At 40.5% G+C, this 23,285-nt stretch overlaps 1 protein-coding gene across 1 annotated transcript; it reads right to left on the bottom strand.

The window, feature by feature from the left end:
* Window positions 1–18,326: 18,326 nt before the first annotated feature.
* On the bottom strand, window positions 18,327–18,740 carry LOC110924198 (classical arabinogalactan protein 7-like). The gene has a single exon (XM_022168233.1). The coding sequence runs from the start codon at window positions 18,738–18,740 to the stop codon at window positions 18,327–18,329; it is 414 nt and encodes a 137-aa protein (XP_022023925.1).
* Window positions 18,741–23,285: the final 4,545 nt, after the last annotated feature.

Raw genomic sequence — 23,285 nt, 5'->3', positions numbered from 1 at the left:
TCCCAGATGATTGCGCATGCTGGCTCGGGATGTGACCAGTGCGGAGTGTCACACGAGCCTGGGGCATGTTTTCTGGGAGTCGTATATGAGGGCCACGAAGAAGTAGATTTCGTGAGTAATCAGGTAAGGCCGCAGAACAACCCGTACAGCAACACCTATAATCCCGGTTGGAGAAATCACCCAAATTTTGGGTGGCGAGCGAACACAGGAAATCAGAACCCATTGGGGTTCACTCAGCGTGCTCCAGCGCCTCCGCAGGGTCAGCAGTACCAGCAGTACAACCAACCCTACCAGCAGCGTCCATACTCGTACCAGAATCAGGGCACTGGGAGTAGCTCCCAGCAGCAGGCCCCTCAGTCTAGTTCCAAGCTGGAGGATATGATGGCTCAGCTTCTCTCTAGCTCTGAAAAACGATACCAACAAAGCGAAGATCGTTTTCTAGCTAACGAGGGAGAAATGAGGAGTCAGAAAGCCTCGATTCAGAATATCGAGAATCAGGTTGGTCAGCTGGCGCAGATGATGTCCAAAAGGCCCCCAGGTGGTCTTCCGGGTAATACAGAACCAAACCCGGGCGGGCATGTGAATGCAATCATGACCAGGAGTGGAAAAACTACCGTACCCGTCATATCGGACTCAGCACCGATCACTGAAGCGGTCCCGACTGACACACCGGACGAGGTGCAAGCCAGGCTACGCCCAGCAAGTACAGCACAAGTCCAGGAGCCGGTCAAAGATTACACTCCACCAGTACCTTATCCAGGCAGGCTGAAGAAACAGAAGAATGAAGAACAATACGGTAAGTTCCTTGAGTTGTTTAAGCAACTACACATCAATATACCGTTTGTTGAAGCCTTGGCCCAGATGCCAAAGTATGCGAAATTCCTAAAGGATATCCTCTCGAATAAACAGAAGCTCGAGGATATATCATGTGTGGTGATGAATGAAACTTGTTCCGCCGTTCTGCAAAACCGTCTGCCTACGAAAATGGGAGATCCTGGTAGCTTTACGCTCCCGTGTTTGATTGGAAACATGTCTGTTAGCCATGCATTGGCTGACTTGGGAGCGAGTATCAACCTTATGCCTTATAAGGTTTTTACAAAGCTGGATCTGGGTGAGCCGTCACCCACTAGGATGAGCATTCGGTTGGCAGATCACTCAATAAAGTATCCGCGCGGATTTGTGGAAAACATGCTTGTAAAAATCGATAAATTTGTTTTCCCCGTGGAGTTTGTTATCCTTGACATGGAAGAAGATTCAAGGGTACCTTTGATACTTGGACGTCCTTTCCTCAATACAGCGAGGACGATTGTTGATGTGGCAGCTGGCCAAATCACGCTCCGAGTGAATGATGAGCACGTGACATTCGATATCAAAAGATCGATGCAGCATCTGCAATGTCACGATGACAAGCTTTATTACGTCGACATTGTCGATGCATGTGTGTGCTCTCATTTTCAAGGTACTATTGACGAGATTGATTCGGACACACGTCTGTCGTGTGGGGACCTGATTGGCATTACGCAGGAGGGCCACGATTTCGAGCAGCCAGTCTATCAGATTGGTGACGATGGTTCCCAGAGTCCGGAGAGGTTTCTAGAAATTGGCCATGTAAAAGAGGAGGAAGCAAAGCCTTCGGTTGAAGATCCGACGCCTTTGGAGTTGAAAGAACTCCCGCCACATCTCGAGTATGCATTTCTTGACGAGGAGCGTCGCTTACCGGTCATAATTTCGGCATCATTGGAAAAGGATGAGAAAAATCAGCTTCTCGAGGTTCTAAGACTTCATAAGAGAGCCATTGCATGGAAAATCATGGATATCAAGGGCATCAATCCTTCTTTTTGTACTCCCAAGATTCTGATGGAAGACGAGTACAAACCATGTGCGCAGCATCAGAGGCGTTTGAATCCAAATATGCAGGACGTGGTAAAGAAGGAGGTGATTAAGTTGTTGGATGCCGGGTTGATTTATCCTATTTCGGACTCTATGTGGGTGAGTCCGGTGCAGGTTGTACCTAAGAAAGGTGGTATGACTGTAGTCTCAAATGATAGGAATGAACTAATTCCTACCCGTACCGTCACTGAGTGGCGAGTTTACATTGACTACCGCAAACTCAATGATGCTACTCGCAAGGATCACTTCCCGCTTCCATTCATCGACCAGATGTTGGAACGTCTGTCGGGGAAGTTGTATTACTGTTTCCTAGACGGGTTCTCTGGGTACTTTCAGATCCCTATCGCTCCTGAGGATCAGGAGAAGACTACCTTTACCTGCCCCTTCGGCACGTTCGCCTACCGGCGGATGCCTTTCGGGTTGTGTAATGCACCAGCGACCTTCCAGAGATGCATGGTTGCAATTTTCCATGACATGATCGAGGATTCCATGGAGGTTTTCATGGATGATTTTTCGGTATTTGGGGATTCCTTCGATCACTGCTTGGAAAATTTGAGAAAGATGTTGAAGAGGTGTGAGGAGACGAATCTGGTCCTGAACTGGGAGAAATGCCACTTCATGGTGAAGGAGGGCATAGTTCTGGGACACAAAATTTCTCACGCGGGCATGGAAGTCGATCCAGCTAAAGTCGACATTATTTCAAGACTTCCGCCCCCCACCTCTGTTAGAGCTATACGGAGCTTTCTCGGTCATGCCGGGTTCTATCGGCGATTCATCAAAGATTTTTCAAAAATAGCCAGACCCATGACCCGTTTGTTGGAGAAAGACGCTCCGTTCATATTTGGAGACGATTGCTTGAGAGCCTTTGACCTTCTCAAGCAAAAGTTGATTGAGGCCCCTATTTTAGTTGCACCCGACTGGAGTCTGCCGTTTGAGATTATGTGCGACGCGAGTGATTACGCTATAGGGGCCATTCTTGGCCAAAAGAGAGAAAAGCACTTTCACCCGATCTATTATGCGAGCAAAACTCTTCACGACGCTCAGGAGCATTATACCACGACAGAAAAGGAGCTCTTGGCGGTCGTTTTCGCATTTGACAAATTTAGATCGTACTTGGTGCTTTCGAAAACCGTTGTATATACTGATCACGCTGCAATCCGATATCTCTTCAGCAAACAGGACGCCAAACCGCGTCTGATCAGGTGGATCTTGTTGCTGCAGGAGTTTGATATTGAAATTCAAGATAAAAAGGGTGCGTTGAATGTAGCGGCTGACCATCTATCTCGCTTAGAGCATGGAGACATCGTGGACGCGCATTGGGATTCCATAAATGACAACTTCCCACACGAGTCTTTGATGAGTGTTGAGATATGCGATGAGTCGCCATGGTTCGCTGACCTTGCGAACTACCTTGCTTGCGGGATTCTGATTAAAGGATTGACTCACCAGCAAAAGAGGAAATTCTTTTCGGATGTCAAGCACTACATTTGGGATGACCCTTACTTGTTTCGGGTAGGTGCTGATCAGGTGATTAGGAGATGTGTTTCAGGGAAGGAGGCGACCGATATTCTGCGCCATTGTCACGAGGGACCTACCGGAGGCCACCATGGAGCCAACTTTACCGCCAAGAAGGTGTTGGATTCCGGGTTTTATTGGCCGACTATATTTCGTGATGCGCAGAGTTGGGTTAGAGCGTGCGATGCTTGCCAGAGGGCGACAAATATATCGGCACAAGATGAAATGCCTCAGAACTGGATTCAGGTTTGTGAAGTCTTTGATATCTGGGGGATAGACTTCATGGGACCATTTCCCCCCTCACGAGGTAATAAGTACATCCTGGTCGCGGTTGACTATGTATCGAAGTGGGCGGAGGCACAAGCCTTACCCACCAATGATGCCAGGGTGGTCGTGAGATTTTTGAAAAGCTTATTTGCCCGGTTCGGCGCTCCGAAAGCGCTTATCAGTGACAGAGGGACGCATTTTTGCAATACTCAGCTCGAGAGAGCTTTGTCCCGTTACGGTGTGCATCACCGTCTATCCACGCCCTATCATCCACAGACAAGCGGACAAGTGGAAGTCACGAACCGGGGGCTGAAAAGAATCCTTGAGCGGTCGGTAGGTGCAAACCGCAAGGATTGGTCGGATAAGCTTGATGAAGCGTTGTGGGCTTTCCGTACGGCTTACAAGACGCCTATTGGGACTACTCCCTTTAGGCTTGTGTACGGAAAGGCATTCCATTTACCGGTTGAGTTGGAGCATAAAGCGATGTGGGCTCTAAAAACCGCAAATCTGGACCTAAAAGCCGGAGGTGAAGCCCGGTTTCTCCAGATTCATGAATTGGAAGAGTTGCGACAACGCGCTTATGAGAGCTCCGTGTTGTACAAAGAGCGCACGAAGAGATTGCACGATAAACGCTTGAAGGACCACAAAGAATTCCAAGCGGGCGATCTTGTTCTTCTTTACAACTCGCGGTTGCGCTTATTTCCCGGGAAGCTTCATTCACGTTGGACAGGCCCATACACGGTCAAAGAGGTATTTCCGTATGGGACTGTTGCAATAGAGAACGCGGACGGCGTTATTTTCAAAGTAAATGGGCATCGCTTGAAGTTATACGTTGCCGGGCCGACAGAGTCGGTGATGGAGGTCATTGAGCTCCAAACCCCGCACACATCATAAGTGTGGGGAGGAGAGAGTCTACGCTGCTGACTCGCGGACCAAAAATGCAGCAAGAGCGTATTTTGCGCTTTAGGGGTAGTATCGTCATTTTAGGATTTATTTTTCTAGTTTTAGCTTGGAGTCTTGCTATCGACTCGTCGACAAAAATTTAGCATGAGTCTACGCTACTGACTCGCCGACAAAAATGTAGCAGGAGCGTCTTTGGCGCTGTAAGGGTAAAATTGTCCTTTTTTGTGTTTTTGTAGTTTTAGCGTAATTTAGGTTAGTTAGGTAGTTTCCTTTAGTTTGTACAGTTTCTATTCGTGCCGAGCGAAGGTTCTATGTTGCAATATTGTTAAAACAGTAGGTGTGTTGAAAAAATGGCGAAAAACGGCCAAAACAGTTGCTGGAAATGGCTTCTGCAGAAAATTCTGATCTGCAGCTGATGCACGACCGTGCCAGGATTCGCACGACCGTGCGTTCCCGAGCTGCCGGCACGGTGGATCGCACCCTCGGTGCATCACCGAGAAAAAAGTGAATGGGCTTGAACGATGTCGGTGACGCACGACCGTGCCAAATGTCGAACGACCGTGCGTCAGGCTGAGGGCAGTTTTGTCATTTGGCACTATAAATACCCTCATCTGCAGCCCCCATTCACAATTCGCGAAACCCTACCAGCACCAGGCCGTTCCAGAGCGATACTTCGTCAAATCGCACGATTTTTCGCACGATCTCACACCCTTCTTCGCACGGTACGTTCCTAGTTGTAGATTTCTTGTTTCCTTGCTTTCTAGGTTAGATTTCCTCCGATTCTTCAAGGGATTTATTAGGGTTCTCTTCATAAACAAATCGAAACCCTAACCCTTGTTTGAATCTTGCTTATCGTGAACACCCGGTTGAGTTTCCGACCCCTGTTTGTACAAAAAAGTTGTTGATTTTGGGAAAATCAGGCTATTCAAAGTTCAGGGGTTTGAAATCTGCAGGTCGCTTGTTGCACGGTCGTTCCTTGGATGGAACGGTCGTGCCATTCCGGATGATTCACGATGTCAGCTTGTTGTCCGGTATTGCACGGTTGTGCCGTTGGTCGCACGCCGTGCAGTTCCGACATATCTGGGCAGATGGTGCATGTCATCAGCGACGCACGACCGTGCATCTCGTCGCACGACCGTGCCATATGCCCAGATCAGATTTACAGCTTCTTCATAAGTGGCTGCTCGGCTGTTTTTGATTCAAAATTTTTATGTTTCCATCTCTCTAATGACATTTCTCATACAGATGAACCATCCTTTCCTTCAATTCGATCCCAACGATGAGCGTGAGGCTTTGTGCATTCCGAAACGTGACGCATTATGGGCACGAAGGGGGCAGTTTGGAGTCCCCCGATGGTTAGATTGGGAGGTCATGCAGGAACTCAATCAGTATGACCGACTAGAAAACATGATGAGTCGCCCACTTACAAATCTGGTCGGTTGCAACCGACCCGTTTACCTGGAACTGACCATAGAGTTCTTCACATCTTATGCATACGAAAAGCTGGTTGCTGCTCGACGACCCAAATTCCGCCACAAGGAGCGGATAGCTTTCAGGTTATGTGGTCGATGGCATAGGTGGTCGGTTGGTCGTTTGGGTAGAAGGCTCGGGATTTATACTAGGGAAGATATGGATGATCCCAATGTCTTCACAGAGCAATTCACCATCCCTTCTGATGCAGCATGGGATGCATTTTGGGCTGCAAATGCTGTTGGGGACCCCTACAACCCGAGGATGTCAAAGGCCTCGCGGCTTAGAGACCCTCTGGTGCGAGTGATGCACCATGTGTTTAGCCATACAATATGCGGTCGCATGGACAGTCTTGGTAACTGTACAACACCAGATTTGATCTTTCTATATGCGTTGGTAGAGCAAGCACCTATCAACCTTGCTGCGCCAATGGCTGAATACTTTGTCAAGTGCTCAGGGAGGACTCCTAGCAATCAGATACATGGCGGTCAGTATGTGACCGAAATAGCGTACAACGAACACGTTATGACTGAGGAGGTGCTTCAGGGTCTCACTCTGATAACCGAGGGGGTTCATGTCGACATCAGGTCACTCAAGGCCATGGGGGTGATTGTAGAGTTAGATAGGGGGGATAGGTTGAGGGGGCTGAATAACGAGGTCTAGGACCCGTTACCCCCACTTCCATCAGACGAAGAGGATGTAGAAATGCAGGAGCAACACGCAGTTCAACAGCACACACCACCACACCAGACACCGCCACATGAGCCGCAGCACCATGAGTACCACCAGCATCAGGATTCGCCTGAGTTTTATCAGCAGTTCCAGCAGATGCGTGTTATGCAGGAACAACATGGTACGTACATCGACCAGATTAGGACTAGCCAGGACCAGATCCGGGCTAGTCAGGATCAGCTCAGGGCCACTCAGGATCAGCTTAGGCATAGCCAGGAGAGCTTATACCAGGGGGTGAGTGCCGGATTTTCATACATATTCGGAGAGATGCACCATGCATATCCCGACTACTTTCAGCACCCTCCACAGTTCCCACCGTGGAACCCACGTGGTTATGGTGATGCGGGCCCATCCTTCACGAGAGACGATGATGGTGATGACGAGTAGGAGTTGGTGGTGTAGTTCGTTGGTGGTTTTTATTATTATTTCAGTACTTGTTATTTCGGGTGTTCTTTTTGCCTAGTATTTCAAACACCCTCGGATTGTATTTTATTTTTAAAACACTTTACTTTATGTTATGTCTTTGTTTGGATTGGTAGTATTTATGTACATTATGGTTTTTATGTTATTCTGTTATTGTTCTGTTTTGGTGTACATGTGACATACTTGCATATCCGACATATCTTGGACCGGAGCATATGACAGACACGGCTTTGGAAGTCTCGTTTCATCAGATATCATCTTAAGGGGAGTACTATTATCCTTTTTCTCTATATTTTGGTTTCGCATTGGGGACAATGCGAAGTTCAAGTGTGGGGAGGGGGTTAACTTTGTTAACATTGTTTGTCCTCATTTTCTATATATGAAAAAAAATCAGAAAAATCATTCAAAAATACCTGTATTTTGTATATATTTTAGTAAATAAACAGGTTGGTTGTGTTTTAGAATACTTCGGACTTGATAAAAAACTCGACAAGCAAAATATTTTAGAAAAAGGAAACCGGAAAGCGTGACAAACAAAGAAAGACTTACATGATAGTTTTCACACTTTTACCCATTCCATCCGTTACGTGAGCATATTTGAGCCTATTGTTATATATTTGTTTATTCATTTCGGATATAGGAGTGAGCCGGATGTTATGTGTAATTTAGAATTTGTCACTAGTATGCTTGTTAAGACCAAGAACTTGTGGATTTGTGTAAAAGTGATAGAGGCACTTAGATTACCCCTTTGTTGTAAACCTTGTTCTTTGTGTTGTGCTCCCCGTTCACCTTATATTACCCTTTAGGATTAACCCTGTCGAGCCTTCCCGTTTACCTTTGTTTACCCACATTATCACCCACTTAGCCAAGTTTAGCCTTTCTAAGTTTTAAACCCTTTTTAGTGTTGAAACTCGGGCAAAATAATCGTTTAACTATCGTTTGTTTCAGTTTATTGTTTAATTAGTTTACAAAAAAAAAAACACCCTAAAATAGGGTAAAGTTGATAAAAATCGAGCATTTTTGAATGCTTAAATGTTAAAATTTCGTTGATAAGCTCGATTGCGCAATAGTCGCCTTTTTAAGACATTTGTATGTATAGTTGTTTACCTTGTTGCTAGTTAAACGCTACTACCGAGTTTTAACCATTTTCGCCACTTTATATGTCTACTTCCATACCCTTCGCCCAAGCCTAACGTTACAACCCGTAAAGACCTCTTGATTTACACTTATTTGCATGTTAGTTGGTGGAGACGAGATCTAGTGACAAGCTTATGATATTGCATATTTCATTGACGAGGCATTGAGTGTTTGCACATACACATTTTATGTATGTTTCATAAATAAAACCGAGTGTGTGTGAATATTGTGAGTCGTGTGAAGATTAACATGTTGAGTCAACTAAATGTGAAGTCACGGCTTTTTGGTTGTCGCTATTATAATAGCATATGCTTGTTGGGTTTGAGTCTTTTGATGTTGTCTTTCGACAAACCGGCTAACCGTTTATAGTAGTTTTCAATAAAATAGTGTGTAAATTATCGTTCTTGTTTGTTTCTGTCTTTTATTACTTTTTAGTTCAGCTTGCTTGAGGACAAGCAAGGTTCAAGTGTGGGGAGATTTGATATTCGCTAATTTACACATATTTTAGTCCCCAGTTTTACCCCTATTTTATGCGTTTTCGGCCGTAAAACCGTCATTCGGATACTTAATTATCTACATTTTTGTTTACAGGCCTAAAACTGCATACCAGACAAGATGATAGCGAAAACGAGGACTTTCCGGATAAAACGACGAAGCTGCGCAACTTCTGTTACAAAACTGACCTGGGCGTCTGGAACGGTCGTGCGACCTGATGCACGACCGTGCATATCCGACAAACTAAGAAAGGCCCGGCAGTGAACGATGGTGCAACTCCGCGTGCAAGGCATTGAAGGCCAACCCGGGAACGCACGGTCGTTCCATATCTTGCACCCCGTGCGGATCCGACGATCCAACAAGACCTTGGAACTGAACGACCAAAGGACCAGGCGTGCAACCAGACCTCGGAAAGGAACGGCCGTGCGTGTCCGAAGACCAGTCAACGATCTGTGACGTCACACAGTATGGTGGACCACCACCAATAATTGCTTAAAGTGCACGGTCGTGCGATCGGAGAACGACCGTGCGACATCGAAAAAGCATAAAAACAGAACAGAACCATTCTGTTAGTAACTCTGGAATTTTGGAGAGCTTTGCAGGCGATTTTGAGGCTCCGAAGGCTCCTGCAGTCACCCGGATTCAAGCCACATTGCCCGGTTTTGCTCATTTACTATCCGGATTCTTAATCTTATGCTTGTTTATGGTTGGGTTTTCTAATCTTTCCATGTTTTTGTTAATCTTTCAAGCATTTAGGTTAATGTTTATGTATTATTGTAGCCTTTGGGCAAAAACACAACAATCCCTTGCTTGATTATAACCATTAGTATGTTAATCTATGTTTGTAATGACATTTTGAAGTGTTTTCTATGATTATCTTTGATGATTAGTTTGCAACCTTGTTATTGATATTGATTTCTTGATTATAAGTAATTGTGTTGGATGATTGGTGCTTGGTTAGGTAAGATAGCTGAAAAATGAAGCTTATTTAATCATATATTAGTAAACTTTTAATTTGGTTAACTAGCTTAACTTGGTTAAAATGTGGGCACCATGATACTCTAACGGGTTAGTGGTTTAATAAAATGTAATTATTGTTAATCAAGAAAGCTTGCCCTCACGGAAGGACTCTAACGGGTTAGATGGTGTTGTTATGAATTCTTGCCATGATTTGTTAGCTTAGTTAGTAGTTTCGGCCAAAATTGCTATCTTGGTGAATTTATGCGCAAGATTTGTAAAATGAACTCGGTTGTGATTTAATCTAGTTTATGCTTGTCTCGGTGGTTGCATTGTGTTTATCGGTGTTGCTTTCCTTGATTAAGTGAGGTTAGAAAATTCCTAACGGATGACTAACTTATTTTTAGGAGATTTTTGTAGACATTAATCAATTGCACGTTAAAGAACAATTTTAGGTGGTTAAAGTGTGCTTATCGTTTTAACTTTCCGAATGATTGTCATGTTAGGATTTCCGAAAGGGATACTAATTGTCTCGAAATGGAAAATTGACCGAATACTTCTAGTGCCAAAACTGACTTAGTTGACATGCTGTGGTTGTGTATTAAGCAAGGCTATTTATATATAATCTACTATGTTTTATAAGTATTTATTTATGCTTACTTTAGATTAATTAAAACCAAAACAACTTATATTTTTACCGGTAATTTAGTGGCAAAGGTCTAGTATTATTTCTCCGCCCATTTCCGTGGATCGATACTTGGTTCTTACCGATACTTTACTACATATATGACGGGGTACACTTGCCCTTTCGTGTGTGTTTTGATGTAAAAGTAATAATCACTTTTATAAATTTAAAACGAATTCGTGTGTAATTTCATTGTAAAAATATGTACAGTCGCGCACGTACCATTTGCTAAGCGCGTTTCGAATTGGAGGGCTTATGTGGAAACGACTGGCACTTTGGCAGTCTCACATATTCAGCTATGTCGTTTCCCTTTTTGTTGTTGTATATTATTTATTTTTTTTCGTTATTTATTTAGCTAGTTCGTTAGTAGTTTAGTAGTTGTTTTTAGGTAGTTTGGAGTCGTTTTTCCATTCTTGCATTAGGGACAATGCAATCTTTAAGTGCGGGGATGTGATACATGTAAATAATCGAGTCATAATATTGAAAAATACAAAAAAAAAATTAAAAATTTGAAAAATAAAAAAAAAATTGAAAAATTAGAAAATGTCCTTTGAAATGAGAAGTTTGCATAATAAAACGGGAAATGATAGAAAAGATGAATTTTTGCTTGGGGTCGAATAATAATAATATGAGATTAAAATAAATCGAGCTTGCGTCTAGTTAGGGATGTGTGGATATACCCGGGTTTGGTTTTAAGTCCCTTTGAGCTAATACACCTTAATTGTCGGTCTGCTAGTGGGTTTTCGCCTGGGAGATATGGGAAATCAAAACTGCCGATAATAGTAAGGGGCACCGTCATAAGTTAAAACTGTTAGAGTTTGTGATCATGCGAAAAATAGAAAAAAATAAAAAAATGAGCTAGAAACTGAATGAAAGTAGCGCATTTCTATGTAGTCTGGGTTGGGGATAGTGACTTTAAAACCGGATTACCGCTAGGATGTGTGAAATCGACCTTGCAAAGAAAAGTAAAAAGTACCGAAGCTTAAGTAATCCGAGTTGGGGATAGCGACTCTACAGCCGGATTGCCTCTTGGTTAGGGAAAGCAAGGTCTACGCTCATTGAAAGAAAAAAAAAACAATGAAAAAAAATGGAAAAGGAAAAAAAAATTTGATTGTAAACTCTCTTGGTTTTGGTATAAGACGGTTGGGATTTGGTCCAGTGATCGTTCCTTTAGTTCTATAAGCTTGAGGCGGGAGTAGGTGGACCGTAGATTCTAGTGTGAGGCCCTAGGTAGATTGACCGCGCTTAAATTAAATTCACATGATAAGCGCTTAGGGCCGGATTTGGGTTTAAAGGGACAAGTATATTCGCAATCGCGGCTAACGCAAGCCTTGGTTTTAATAAGATATAAATAATTTTTGACCCAAGTGATTGTTCGTCTCTGATTCCATTGCACAATTCTTTTTCGAGGACGAAAAAAGAGTAAATGTGGGGATATTTGATGTATTGTAAAATACATCCTTTATTCGTGTATAGTTTGTATAGATCTCCGTTATTTTGAGTTTCGTTTTAGTTAGAATATGCGTGCTATTGATATATTTGCGTTTTCCAGGTCTTGGTATATAATGTTGCTGAAAATGGAGTGAAAATGAGCTACAATGCTGAAACACTAAGTCCTGGAACAAGCTTAAAAGAGTTAGAATAATTTTGGATAGTTTTGGGATGCTAGAGCTGGGAATTGGACGCAACATTCTGTGAAAAAAGTGTCGTGGTGACGCGCCACAGCTAAACTAGAGTCTCGTCGCGTAGCGCCAAGAATAAACAAAGAATTTATGGTTTTATACATGGTGGCGCCGCACCACCACAGATGCTTTCACCCGTCGCGCGACGCGACGGGGTAGTCTGACGAAAATCTTTCATAACAATTAGGGTTTTGGTATATAATCTCAAGATAATCATCATTAAACAAAGTTACGAACTCAAGAAACCCTAGGCGATTTTTAGAGCAGATTTTACGGTTTTCGGAGTATTTTGGCTTGCAAGAATCATCCAGTTGAAGCTCGGAGCATAGGAAAGAAGATTGTTCGGGTCTTATCTCCCGGTTTTCGTGATTTTCTTGTTTCGATACTTTCATGAGGAATTCTTGTTTTGTTCTTGTTTTGTTGATTTTAGACATCATGTTTTCAGGCTAAAACCTTCGTTACTACTTAGGTTAGATGATAGTCTAATAAAGTTTGGATTTTTAATGGTTTTCTATTGTTTGGTTATGGATTGATCTTTGAAAGTAAATAATTCTAGAACCTTTAATTTGGTGCATATGCATATTTAATTTTGATTGTTGATTATTGATTATTTGCTGTTTCACATAAATTTTGGTGGATGTCTTTCACATAATGAATTTGTGTTGATTATTCGTATCTTTGCGGGGTTCGGGTGATCTTTGGGTAAATCGCCCGATAGCCTTAGAAACCATAATTAAAATACAATTAGAATTAAGTATTCTGCTTAACTTGTCGCTGAGAGGCTCGAGTTAGTTAGTAGGTCTCGGTACGATATATAGCTAAGATAGGTTTTGAGAGAAGTCAGTCTTAGTTCCCTAATCGCATCTGTGTCTATTAAACCAAGTTAGAATCTAGGATTGCCTTAGACTGTCGCGCTGAGAGGTAGATAGTCGTATTAGGGCACTTTTAGAGACGTTAGAGGACTGAGAGGAAGTCTAACGATTGGTGTTCATAACAGCTTTGTAGGGTTTCCTAGGTTTCTTCTTGAGAAGGGTCGGGAAGTCTTAGTTTGAAATACCTTAGGGTTTAGTACTTTACGATCCCGGTTCCATACCACAATAGTATCGTTAGAAATCCATTCCTAGTTAAACTGGATTCAAGCCTAGGTAGTCGTTAATCTCATTTGAATTAAACCTTAGTTCTTGTTCGTGTCATAGTCTAGTTTTATTTCAATTCCAATTTTAGGATTTTAGTAAAACCCCCCTTTAAAACACAAAAAATAGTTAAGTCGTTTTAGTGTCAGTCTAAATAAAGTCGTCAACGTAATTAATGAGAGTCCATGTGGGTTCGACATCTGGACTTGCTTTTCTTTGCTAGAGTCGACCGGTTCACTTGCCAGTGAGTAGTTTAGTCAAGTTAGAGAGTCTAGATTATTATTACTTGAGTCTAAATTTAGGTTTATTTTAGTTTATTTATTTGAACTACTTCACACACATCACATCGCAACTCGAATCGCAGTTATTTGATTGTTCTATATGTGTGTGTGTGTGTGTGTTATTATGTGTTTACTTGTGCATGATTATATTTGTTTGAGGTGTTATTCGTAAACGCAATCGCAAAACTCTAACGCATCGCAATCTAATCGCAAACGCTAAACACAAATTTAGGTACTTGTAGGTTGTTATGTGTTAGTTATGTTATTTGTGTAACTATTGTTTAATACTACCGCATCGCTTACTCGCAACTTGATTAAACGCAACGCAACGTTCAACGCACGAAACGAAAGTCGGAAAACCAACTCGCGAAGGCCCTCCTATCGAACGACCTTTCGGTTGAATGGACATCCGACTGGATGGCCATCCGATCGAAGAGCCGTCCAACCCATTAACTCTGCACCTCCTCTTCTTCTCTCACACTATAAATACCCCTCTTGTCACATCACTGTTCATTGATGTGACAACTCCCTCCGACCAGTGCACTCTCAGCCAAACTTCTCTCGATTCCTCGCGATTCTTGTAAGTTTTCACCCTAAATCTTGTACTTTCACAATCAGCACACACTTTCTCATCATCTTCTCCATCAAATCACAACTTTTCACCGTGAAATCATCCGATTTGGGTTGTTCTAGGGTGACGTCATCATGGAGTTCTTATGAACATTGAAGTGTGACCTCACCTCATCAAGAACGGTTCGGATCTGATGGATTCCTACACGTTTTTACACCGATTCAGCTAAATCTAAACATTTAACAATAGTTTCAAACTTTTCTTCAACAATCTTTCACTTTTTACTCAAAACCGTCAGAATCTGGACCCGTTCGGGTTCTCTACTCATTCTCTAGTGGAGAACCGATCTGAGAATAGATTTCTATCAAAGAGATGACCGATCCATGGGTTGAATATGAAACTCCGTCAAGAACAGCTGGTTCTGATCGAACGGGGTGATTCCCATCCGTTCGGACGAGTTGGACTTGATGTGATTTCCATTGTTTAACATGCCGTCATGCCGTCTCCGTTAAACCGCAAACTTTCTAAACTTAACTGATTTTTCAAGTTTCAAACAAACTGGTCACTCAAACGAATAGCCGTCCAATCGGACGACCATCCAATCGAACGACTATTCGACCAGGTGACTTGATTTTATAAGTTAAACACTTGAAGTTTTGTAAAATTTTCAAAGATCATCAGTTTCAATCGAATAGCCATCCGATCGAACGGCCATCCGTCCGGATGACCATCCGATCGAATGACTCTATTTATACTACAACGAAAACTTCAAAAGTTCAACATTTTACAAACACACCTCCCTCAGTCGAATGACCATCCGACCGAACGGTCATCCGTCCGGATGGCCATCCGATCAAACCACCATTCGATCACTCTTCTCACCGACATGCTGTTTTACGCACTGTTCAACGCTTATACTATCGTTCTCCGATCAGGCTAACTCTCCAGCGCTCCCTTCAATCCAAGCTTGTGTTTATTTACTAAACACGAACTGTGAGTATACTCGATCCCTTTTTGCTTAACGCACTTTTGGATGTTACATACGTTACCTATATCAAATCACATCGACACACAACGCCAACACTTTTTATACGCTGACCGCTCTGCATGTTATACGTGTTATTTGATGAATGCTTGTATGTTATGTTTACACAGTGATTGTTGCCTGACACCTTAGCAATAATAGTACTATAGTTTGGACTCAGCACCTATCGTGGACGGGGGTTGTTAAGGGTATTTCTTCATGTGTCACAGTGGTGATATGTGTTGCGCATTCTACAACTCGCAGTCATGTCTATGCATATTTCATTGTCGATAGCTTACTTGCTTCACATTTCTACGTGTTACATGCTGGTTATGCGTAAATCGCTTTTCGCTACTATATACTATTAAACTTGTATGCTCACCTTTACACTATGTGTATTGACCTATTTTAACGTATGTGGCAGGTGTTTAGGATGCTAGGATTGCTGAGCTTTTGTGGAATCAGGCTTAGGTGGTCTAGAAACCCACGAATAATTTATGAGTTGTCGGAACAATATTTGTCTTGAGAACAATGTCTGTAATAACTATTTATGCTTTATCTGTTAGTAGTATGAGATATTAACGTTAAGGATTTGGCAATATTATAGTTGTTATGGATTCTCATGGACAATCTGTTTCGCTCAGTACCTCACCCTGATGTTTTCGTCATCGGTTGGGGTGTGACACATGATCTCAAACAAAATTACTCTATTAGAGTATCAAATATGATATTAACAAATATTACTCTAGCTATGCATAGAGTATCAAATATGATAATAACAAATATTAATCTAGCTATGCATGGTAAATACTCTACTAGTGTATCAGATATGATGTCAAACACATGTACTTTACTAGTGTAGCAAACATGATCTTAAACAGAAATTACTCTACTAGTGTATAAGACATGATAATTACTCTACTAGTATAACGAACATGATCTAAGTTATAATTACTCTACTAGTAAATCTAAGTCAAAATAACTCTAGTGTTTAACTAAAGATAACTACATTTAGTACAAAACCATACCTGCTTTAGATTTATTTGAAGGTCTACGTTTGTTTTCATTCTTGATTCACTAACAGCAGATGATTTTAGGTTCTCTGTTGTTGTAGGCTATGTATTTGTAGAAATAAAATGAAACATTTGACAATCAAATTTGAAATCGAAGGCAAAATAAATTATAAACGCTAGTTATATGGTTGATTTTGCAAATATTTTGTTCATATTTATCGAGATTTTAGAGGGATTTTGATCATGTTTTGAATCTAATTGAAAAGGAGCGCATGTAGATTGTTTCTTTTTTTTCTTTTTTTTCACAAACAAGTGTTAGTTTAATTACATAAATGTCACCGCCTTAATTTTTTTATTTTTCTTCAATTCTCATGTTTAGTAGGATAACGTATAGTAACTTAACGCTAAGAATATAAATAATGAAATACCATATATAAAAGTAGGCAAAAGATCAAATACAAATAATCTTAACATACTAAACATACAAATTGAAGGAAAACCCAAAAAGACAAGGTGGCATTTTTGTAATTACCACCAACTATCAAAGTTACAACCAAAAATACCTAAAAAAACACAAATTTTTTTTTAACATTTTTTATTAAAAAATCGCTACATTTCGGTAGCAAAAAAAAAAAAAAAAATTTTTTTTTTTGGCTGCTACTAAAAGTAGCGATTTTTTAATAAAAAATGTTAAAAAAATAAAATAAAATAATTTGTGTGTTTTTTTTTATTTTTTTAGGTTTTTTGGAGGGTTTAGTTTTTAGCATTTTAGCTGGGGTGGGGTGGGGGGGGGGGGTTAGGTTTTTTTAGGTTTTTGGGGGGTGGGGGTAGGTTTTTTTTAGGTTTTTGGGGGGTGGGGGGTTTAGGTTTTTTTTGGGGGTGGGGGGAGTGGTTAGGTTTTTTTAGGTATATTTGTAGAGTAACTTTGATAGTTATTGATAATTACAAAAATGTCACCTTGTCTTTTTGAGTTTTCCTTCAATTTGTATGTTTAGTACGTTAAGATTATTTGTACAAGAACTTTACCCTATAAAAGTTATAAGATTAAAGGTAGGTAAAATACAGTTTACACGACTATATTTTTATTACATCACACAACTTTTATATAATGAAGCTATTATAAATATTTTTTTTGTATCACGCACTATATCGAGTATCGTCACCGTAAGAGTATACTTTTATATGTTTCGATATGAATCGGGAATGTGTTATGTTATCAACCGAGAACAATTCGGTTAGGGTGTTGCAACGTGCGCTGGGTACAAAACTATTAAATTATTTTTCTATTTTTACCCTTCCCAATTGTAACATTCAAGTGCTCAAAAGCCCGAATGTTCAAAATTTGATGCCAGAAATGTGTGGGAAGTGTGGCCAGCGTGGTGTTCCCTGCGACCTCACCCATCCACGTCGGCACCCCGCTAGCCCGTACTACAGTGGCTATTAGGAAAAAAGTTGAATTAACCAAACTAGGGGTGTTCATTGGGTTTTTTCGGTTTGGGGTTATTCCGGGTAGGGTTCCTCGGTTTTCAAAGCTAAAAATATAACCCGACGAACCATTCTGTGTTCGGGTACTTATGGGAGCGAGATGATGAAGTTATTCTGTTATTGTGAATCTTCGTATATAAGTAAACAATGGGGTTGTTTATTTACTAAACATTAAAAGGGTTATTCGGGTTTAACCGAAGTTCACCCGATTACCGAACTTAATAAGTTTCTTCGGGTTCGGGTTCTATGGTCCCTTGTTAATCGAGTCGGGCCAGGACCGGTGATCAGGTCCGCGTCTCGGTTTTAGTAATCATTTCCATAAAAAAATCAATCACCAAATATTCTAAGATATCAAATGTAAAACTATACGTGTTACAAACTCCCTTTCCTTAAATAACTTGAGTTTGGGATTATAAAAAATTATAATCAGTGTAGATAGAAGACAACACAATAATAATAGAAAAACATCAAAATAAAAAAAGGCCGAAGAGTAAATAAAGAAAAAAGGCAGCCGCAGCAGCAATGGCATTTGATATAGCGGCGGCCGTCATTACATATTAGAACAATGCCAAAATCAAATCCAAAAAAAAACACACTCACACGTGTGTTTTCCTTTATGTCAACCCTCAATTCAATTATCTCATTTTATCTCATTACTCAAATCTAGTAAAAGAAGTAAGTAGCAATAGCCATTGCACCCGCGGCAGCCGATCCCTTCAAGCTGGCCCCCGCTGCTGAGGGTGCATCAGCCGGTGCCCCGTCAGATGCTGGTGCGCCATCAACAGCCGGTGGAGACCGTGTCCGATGCCCGCCGAACGGAGACGGAGGAGAAGTGTTTGGGGAGGAACCTGATTTGTGGGCCTTCGGTGAGGCGGCCGGTGTTTTTGTCGATTTTGGTGGGGGTGCGTTTTTAGGTGCGGCTTTTGGTGCTGCTTTAGGGGCGGGTCTTGGTGTGGATTTTGGTGGTGGCGTGTGACTTGTAGGTGTGGGGGATGGAGAGGTGGTGGGGCCTGCGGCGGAGACGAAGCCGATGAGGGCTATGGATATGAGAACTAGGACAACCAATTGGCGTGCCATTTTTGTTATTTCAAAAAATGGGAAAAAAAACAAGTGGTTTTTTTTTGCCGATTTCAAGAACTGCCGAAAAAGTAACTTTTTCCCAGAATGATGGTTTAGGTTGTGGTGGCCGAAATTTATATACTTGGTGATGACAGCGGAGATAGTGGAGATGGGTGGCAGAGCTGCTTTTTATCACTACTGACACAAAACAATCCACAGATACCTGTGAGGATGAGAGGTTAATTAGCCACAAAAATTGGCCGATGGAGGCCTTTTCGGTTTTAGTCTTAATTTGACTCATTAAACTTCCAAATCTTTTTTTTTTTTTTGGTACAAATGTGAGTAAAACAATATTGCATTACGAGTGACTTATATTATTTTTGTGATTTGTTATACTATAGTTTATCACGTTAAATCTTGCAAACTGCAAAGTAGAATGTTCAAATGGAAGAATAAACACTCAAAGAAAAGACTGGACAATGGTTTTACGCCATAATCCCTGTGAGACTTTATGACGCGTAACGAAATAAAATGCTAGATACGTTCTAGCAAATGTTTAGAGAAAACTTAAATGGATAAAATTTATCATCATATCAAAAGTTGTCTAAAATAGAACTTAAATTACTTGAAAAGTCTTATGATTAATATTTTTAATATTTCTTTGAGTTATGTATTTTTTTTTTTCATTTTATTCCGCATTCCAAACGGTCCATATATATTTCCAAAATTTGAGTAATCGGTCTCTCATCATTTTCTCCCACTTGAAAAGAACTCGCCCTTGAGCTCTTAGGGTAGATAATTTTAGGTGACGAGTTGTTTCGTTTCTTCTCCGCCATCTTTGGCTTCACATTTTTATCAATTATAAATTTTGTTGACTTTTCACTACTTTGTATGATAGGTTCGTGATTAAAGAACTAAATTATTCTCCATCTTCATTGTTTTTGTTATTTGTTTCCTTGATCTCTTGACCCTCCACCTCGCTAAGATCTTTTGTTACCTCAACATCATGGTTGGAGTTTCGGTATCCTTGTTGTAAACATCTATATCCTGATGTGGCATTCATTACCGTTGCAAGATTCATGGATTTTAACGTTAGAATTATCATCAAAAATGAGCATACCTCTTGTCATGTATTAAGTCGGAATAAGGGATGGGCCTCTTCATGGAGACAAGTTGTTGATAGCTACGACCAGCGCTCCCAACACCTCATTTTCTCAAAATGGGATGTCAAATAACCTTTAGTAACCACCCTCATGATTTTTGTGAGCATTTCCACCACCTACAATCATGGAACCTAGTTCTTCAATGATTGTGTCGAATTTGTCTGCCTTAATATAAAGACCATCCAACACACGCAACAAACCATCAACCCCGCGATCTCCACCACAAGAATGGGGAAGATGATTTACTCCAACGAGAAACCTACTACGATATTCTGATAAATCCTCTTAAAATCAGGTCAAGTTCTAATTCTTCAAGTTGACTCTGTGATAATCCTAATCTTACTATTACAATTATTGGATCGGCTCTTATTTGCAATCTTCCTAGTGTGCCATCAGGTTACTAACGAGCTCTAATACCACCTGACATGGAATAGAAGCGATAAAATGCTAGATACGTTCTAGCAAATGTTTAGAATAAACCCATATGACAGAAAATTTATAATAATATTAAAAGTTGTCCTAAATATTAATGAGCTGTTACATAGAGTTAAGTGCATGGATGGTCCCCGTGGCTTGCAAAAATTGCATGTTTGATCCTCAGCTTTCTAAAATTGCAACGACGGTGCCTGATGTTTGATCTTTTATAACGTAGGAGGTCCCTGACTTGCATGGGCAAGTTTCTCAGTTAAGTCTATGTTTGGTCCTCATCATCATCACCCATGTTCTTTACCAACATCGTTGTTATGTCCTTTACAGCCTTAAGCCACCATCTTCATCATCGTTACCCTTAACCATCGTCATCGCCACAAACACCACTGTTGTCTCTTTCATCTGTAACCACCACTATTGTTACCTCAGTTAAACGAAACCACCACTGTCGTCGTAACACCTATAAGCGACACCATCATCATCACCTTCTATTTCTCGTCACTAGGACAAGGAGGAGGTCTGCTAGAGGCCATAGCCAACTCCTATCCGTCACTCTACTCTTGCTATCTCTACTTCTCTCTCTCTTAACCAAATTCTCTCTCTCTAGCACATTGATAGACTTGAAAATTCATATATTTATTACCTTATTTAACCCTCGTTGTAAAATAGTATGAACAATACAGATCTAAAGCAAACCAACAACAATAACACCAGAAAATAGTGACAAAACTGACGCAAAAATTTTATTGCTTATCCAACCCAAAAACGCCCAACCTCCCAAGATGATCTTACAACTGTAAGATCTATAGAACGATACAAAGAAGACGTAATCAACTGATGATGATCAGTTCATTAGTCTGAATGATACAAACAAAAACAGATGATTCACCAAATCAAACAACAAAATACAGTAGAGAAAAATGATAAATTATCTGCTATAGATCTTCTATAAGTCTTCAGCAGATCAGTGAATCACCTAGGAGATCGATGAACACCAGAGAATAGATGTGCGACTGAAGAAGAAATCATTCCTTCTGAAACCCTAAGTGCAATAATCACTCTTTTATACTGTGTAACTTAAATGTTACACTCCAGTCCAACAAATATGCAATTCCTGATCGGACCCCTGGAAGTTTATATGTACAGTCCTTCAACTCTCACCCTGTTTACAAAACTGGCACAAATATTGTTATAACAATAACAAGCAGTTGCAACAACTCAAGCCCATTAAACTGACTTAGCCCATGTTAAGTCAAGGAAAGAACATAAGCCCAATTGTAACTAAATGACCAGTAACATACAAAAACAAGCAACAACCATATAGTATATGAATTAATCTCTTTATTTTTAACATTCCCCCATCATTCATATACTATACATGTTAATAGTACCCATTTCATCACACATAAGACCATGTTATAACCTGAATGAAAGCCCACAAAAACACTTTTAACACACCCCCTTCATTCAAGTGGCAAAAACATCTACATTACCAAGTCCCTTACAAAGATACTGACATCGGTTAACACTCCATTCCTTCGCAAAAAAATATACGCAATCCTGAACATCTGTATGAACTTTTTCAGGTTCAATAATACTAGCACAAACTCCCTTTCTCAAAAAAAGGAATATTTATTTCAAAGTAAGAAGACCTCTCATGGAAAAACAGGACTCATACAACTGATATCACACATACAAGCATTAACAGGCGAACTGTAGTAACACCAAATATTTATATAACGCAAGATATAACACGAATCACTTGCAACAGAACCCTAAACACAACAACATAGAGAAACACGTCAAAAATAGGATTTTTTATAACCAATATCCTAACTCAGACATATAAGAACACGGACAAAATACAATATGAGACAAGACAGGAGATTCTTTGAAGAAAACCCAAATACCAACAACAAATCAAAGAACTCCCTATAACAGACAGTCAGTAACCAGATAAATTGTTATGACAAAGAGCACCAGACAACAATGAAAGCCAATACAGACTCTGTAAAATATACAACCAGAAACACATCTCTTGCACAAGAGATAAAATAAAAGGCTAACATCACAACAGGCATGAATCACAAGATTCATACAACACTGATATATGAGAAGTATACACTTCTATATCAGACAACAATTCTAGCCCAAACATAAAAGAAACATAAAATCACATGATTTAATGTCGACACACAAGGCTAAGAATAAAGAGACATACGCAAGACAATAAGATGCAGCCAAACAAATTCTGATTAAACACAAAAAACACAATTTGCTATCAGAAAAAATACATCTCATCAGAGATAACATACAAGGCTGTCACATATACAAACAATCTTGACAAAACCATTGGTTAAACATGAACTACACGGCTTATCTAACCATACAAACAAGATGAAGGACAGGCAGACACAAAGACTGCAAACAAACAACATTTTAGCAGTATTCAAGACAAACAACAAAATAAACTGTACACAAGGCTGAACAACATATACAAGAACACTCTTGACAACACAGTTGGTTTGAAACACTCGAACCACACAACAAGAGACAACAAGACATACAGACAACGTGTGAAAGACACAACTACAGTTTACAAACAGAGTTGAATCACATGATCCAAGATAAAGATTCACACCACACAATCAGTAGCACATGAATATAGGATAATACATGTTACACAGACAGTCTTCAACAAAGAAGATGATAAATGAAAGCAATCTTCTACCCAAAGATACAAGCTAGATAATAAGACAATACACATATAAAGATACAACTTTCTGATCAACTCAACCAGAATACAGAATCACAAGATTCGACGACCAATTATTTATTATCACAAAGCATACAAGTACATAACACGGTCAGACACATCTGATAAACATAAAGTCACAAGACTTCTAGGACAAGACAAGATATGTAAACACAAGCATCAAACAGTTATAACCAACTTTAAACTTGAAGAAGC

This window comes from Helianthus annuus, chromosome 17 (genome assembly GCF_002127325.2).
Source record: "Helianthus annuus cultivar XRQ/B chromosome 17, HanXRQr2.0-SUNRISE, whole genome shotgun sequence".
NCBI classification, from domain to species: Eukaryota; Viridiplantae; Streptophyta; class Magnoliopsida; order Asterales; family Asteraceae; genus Helianthus; species Helianthus annuus.
This window is presented reverse-complemented; position numbering and strand designations above follow the sequence as displayed.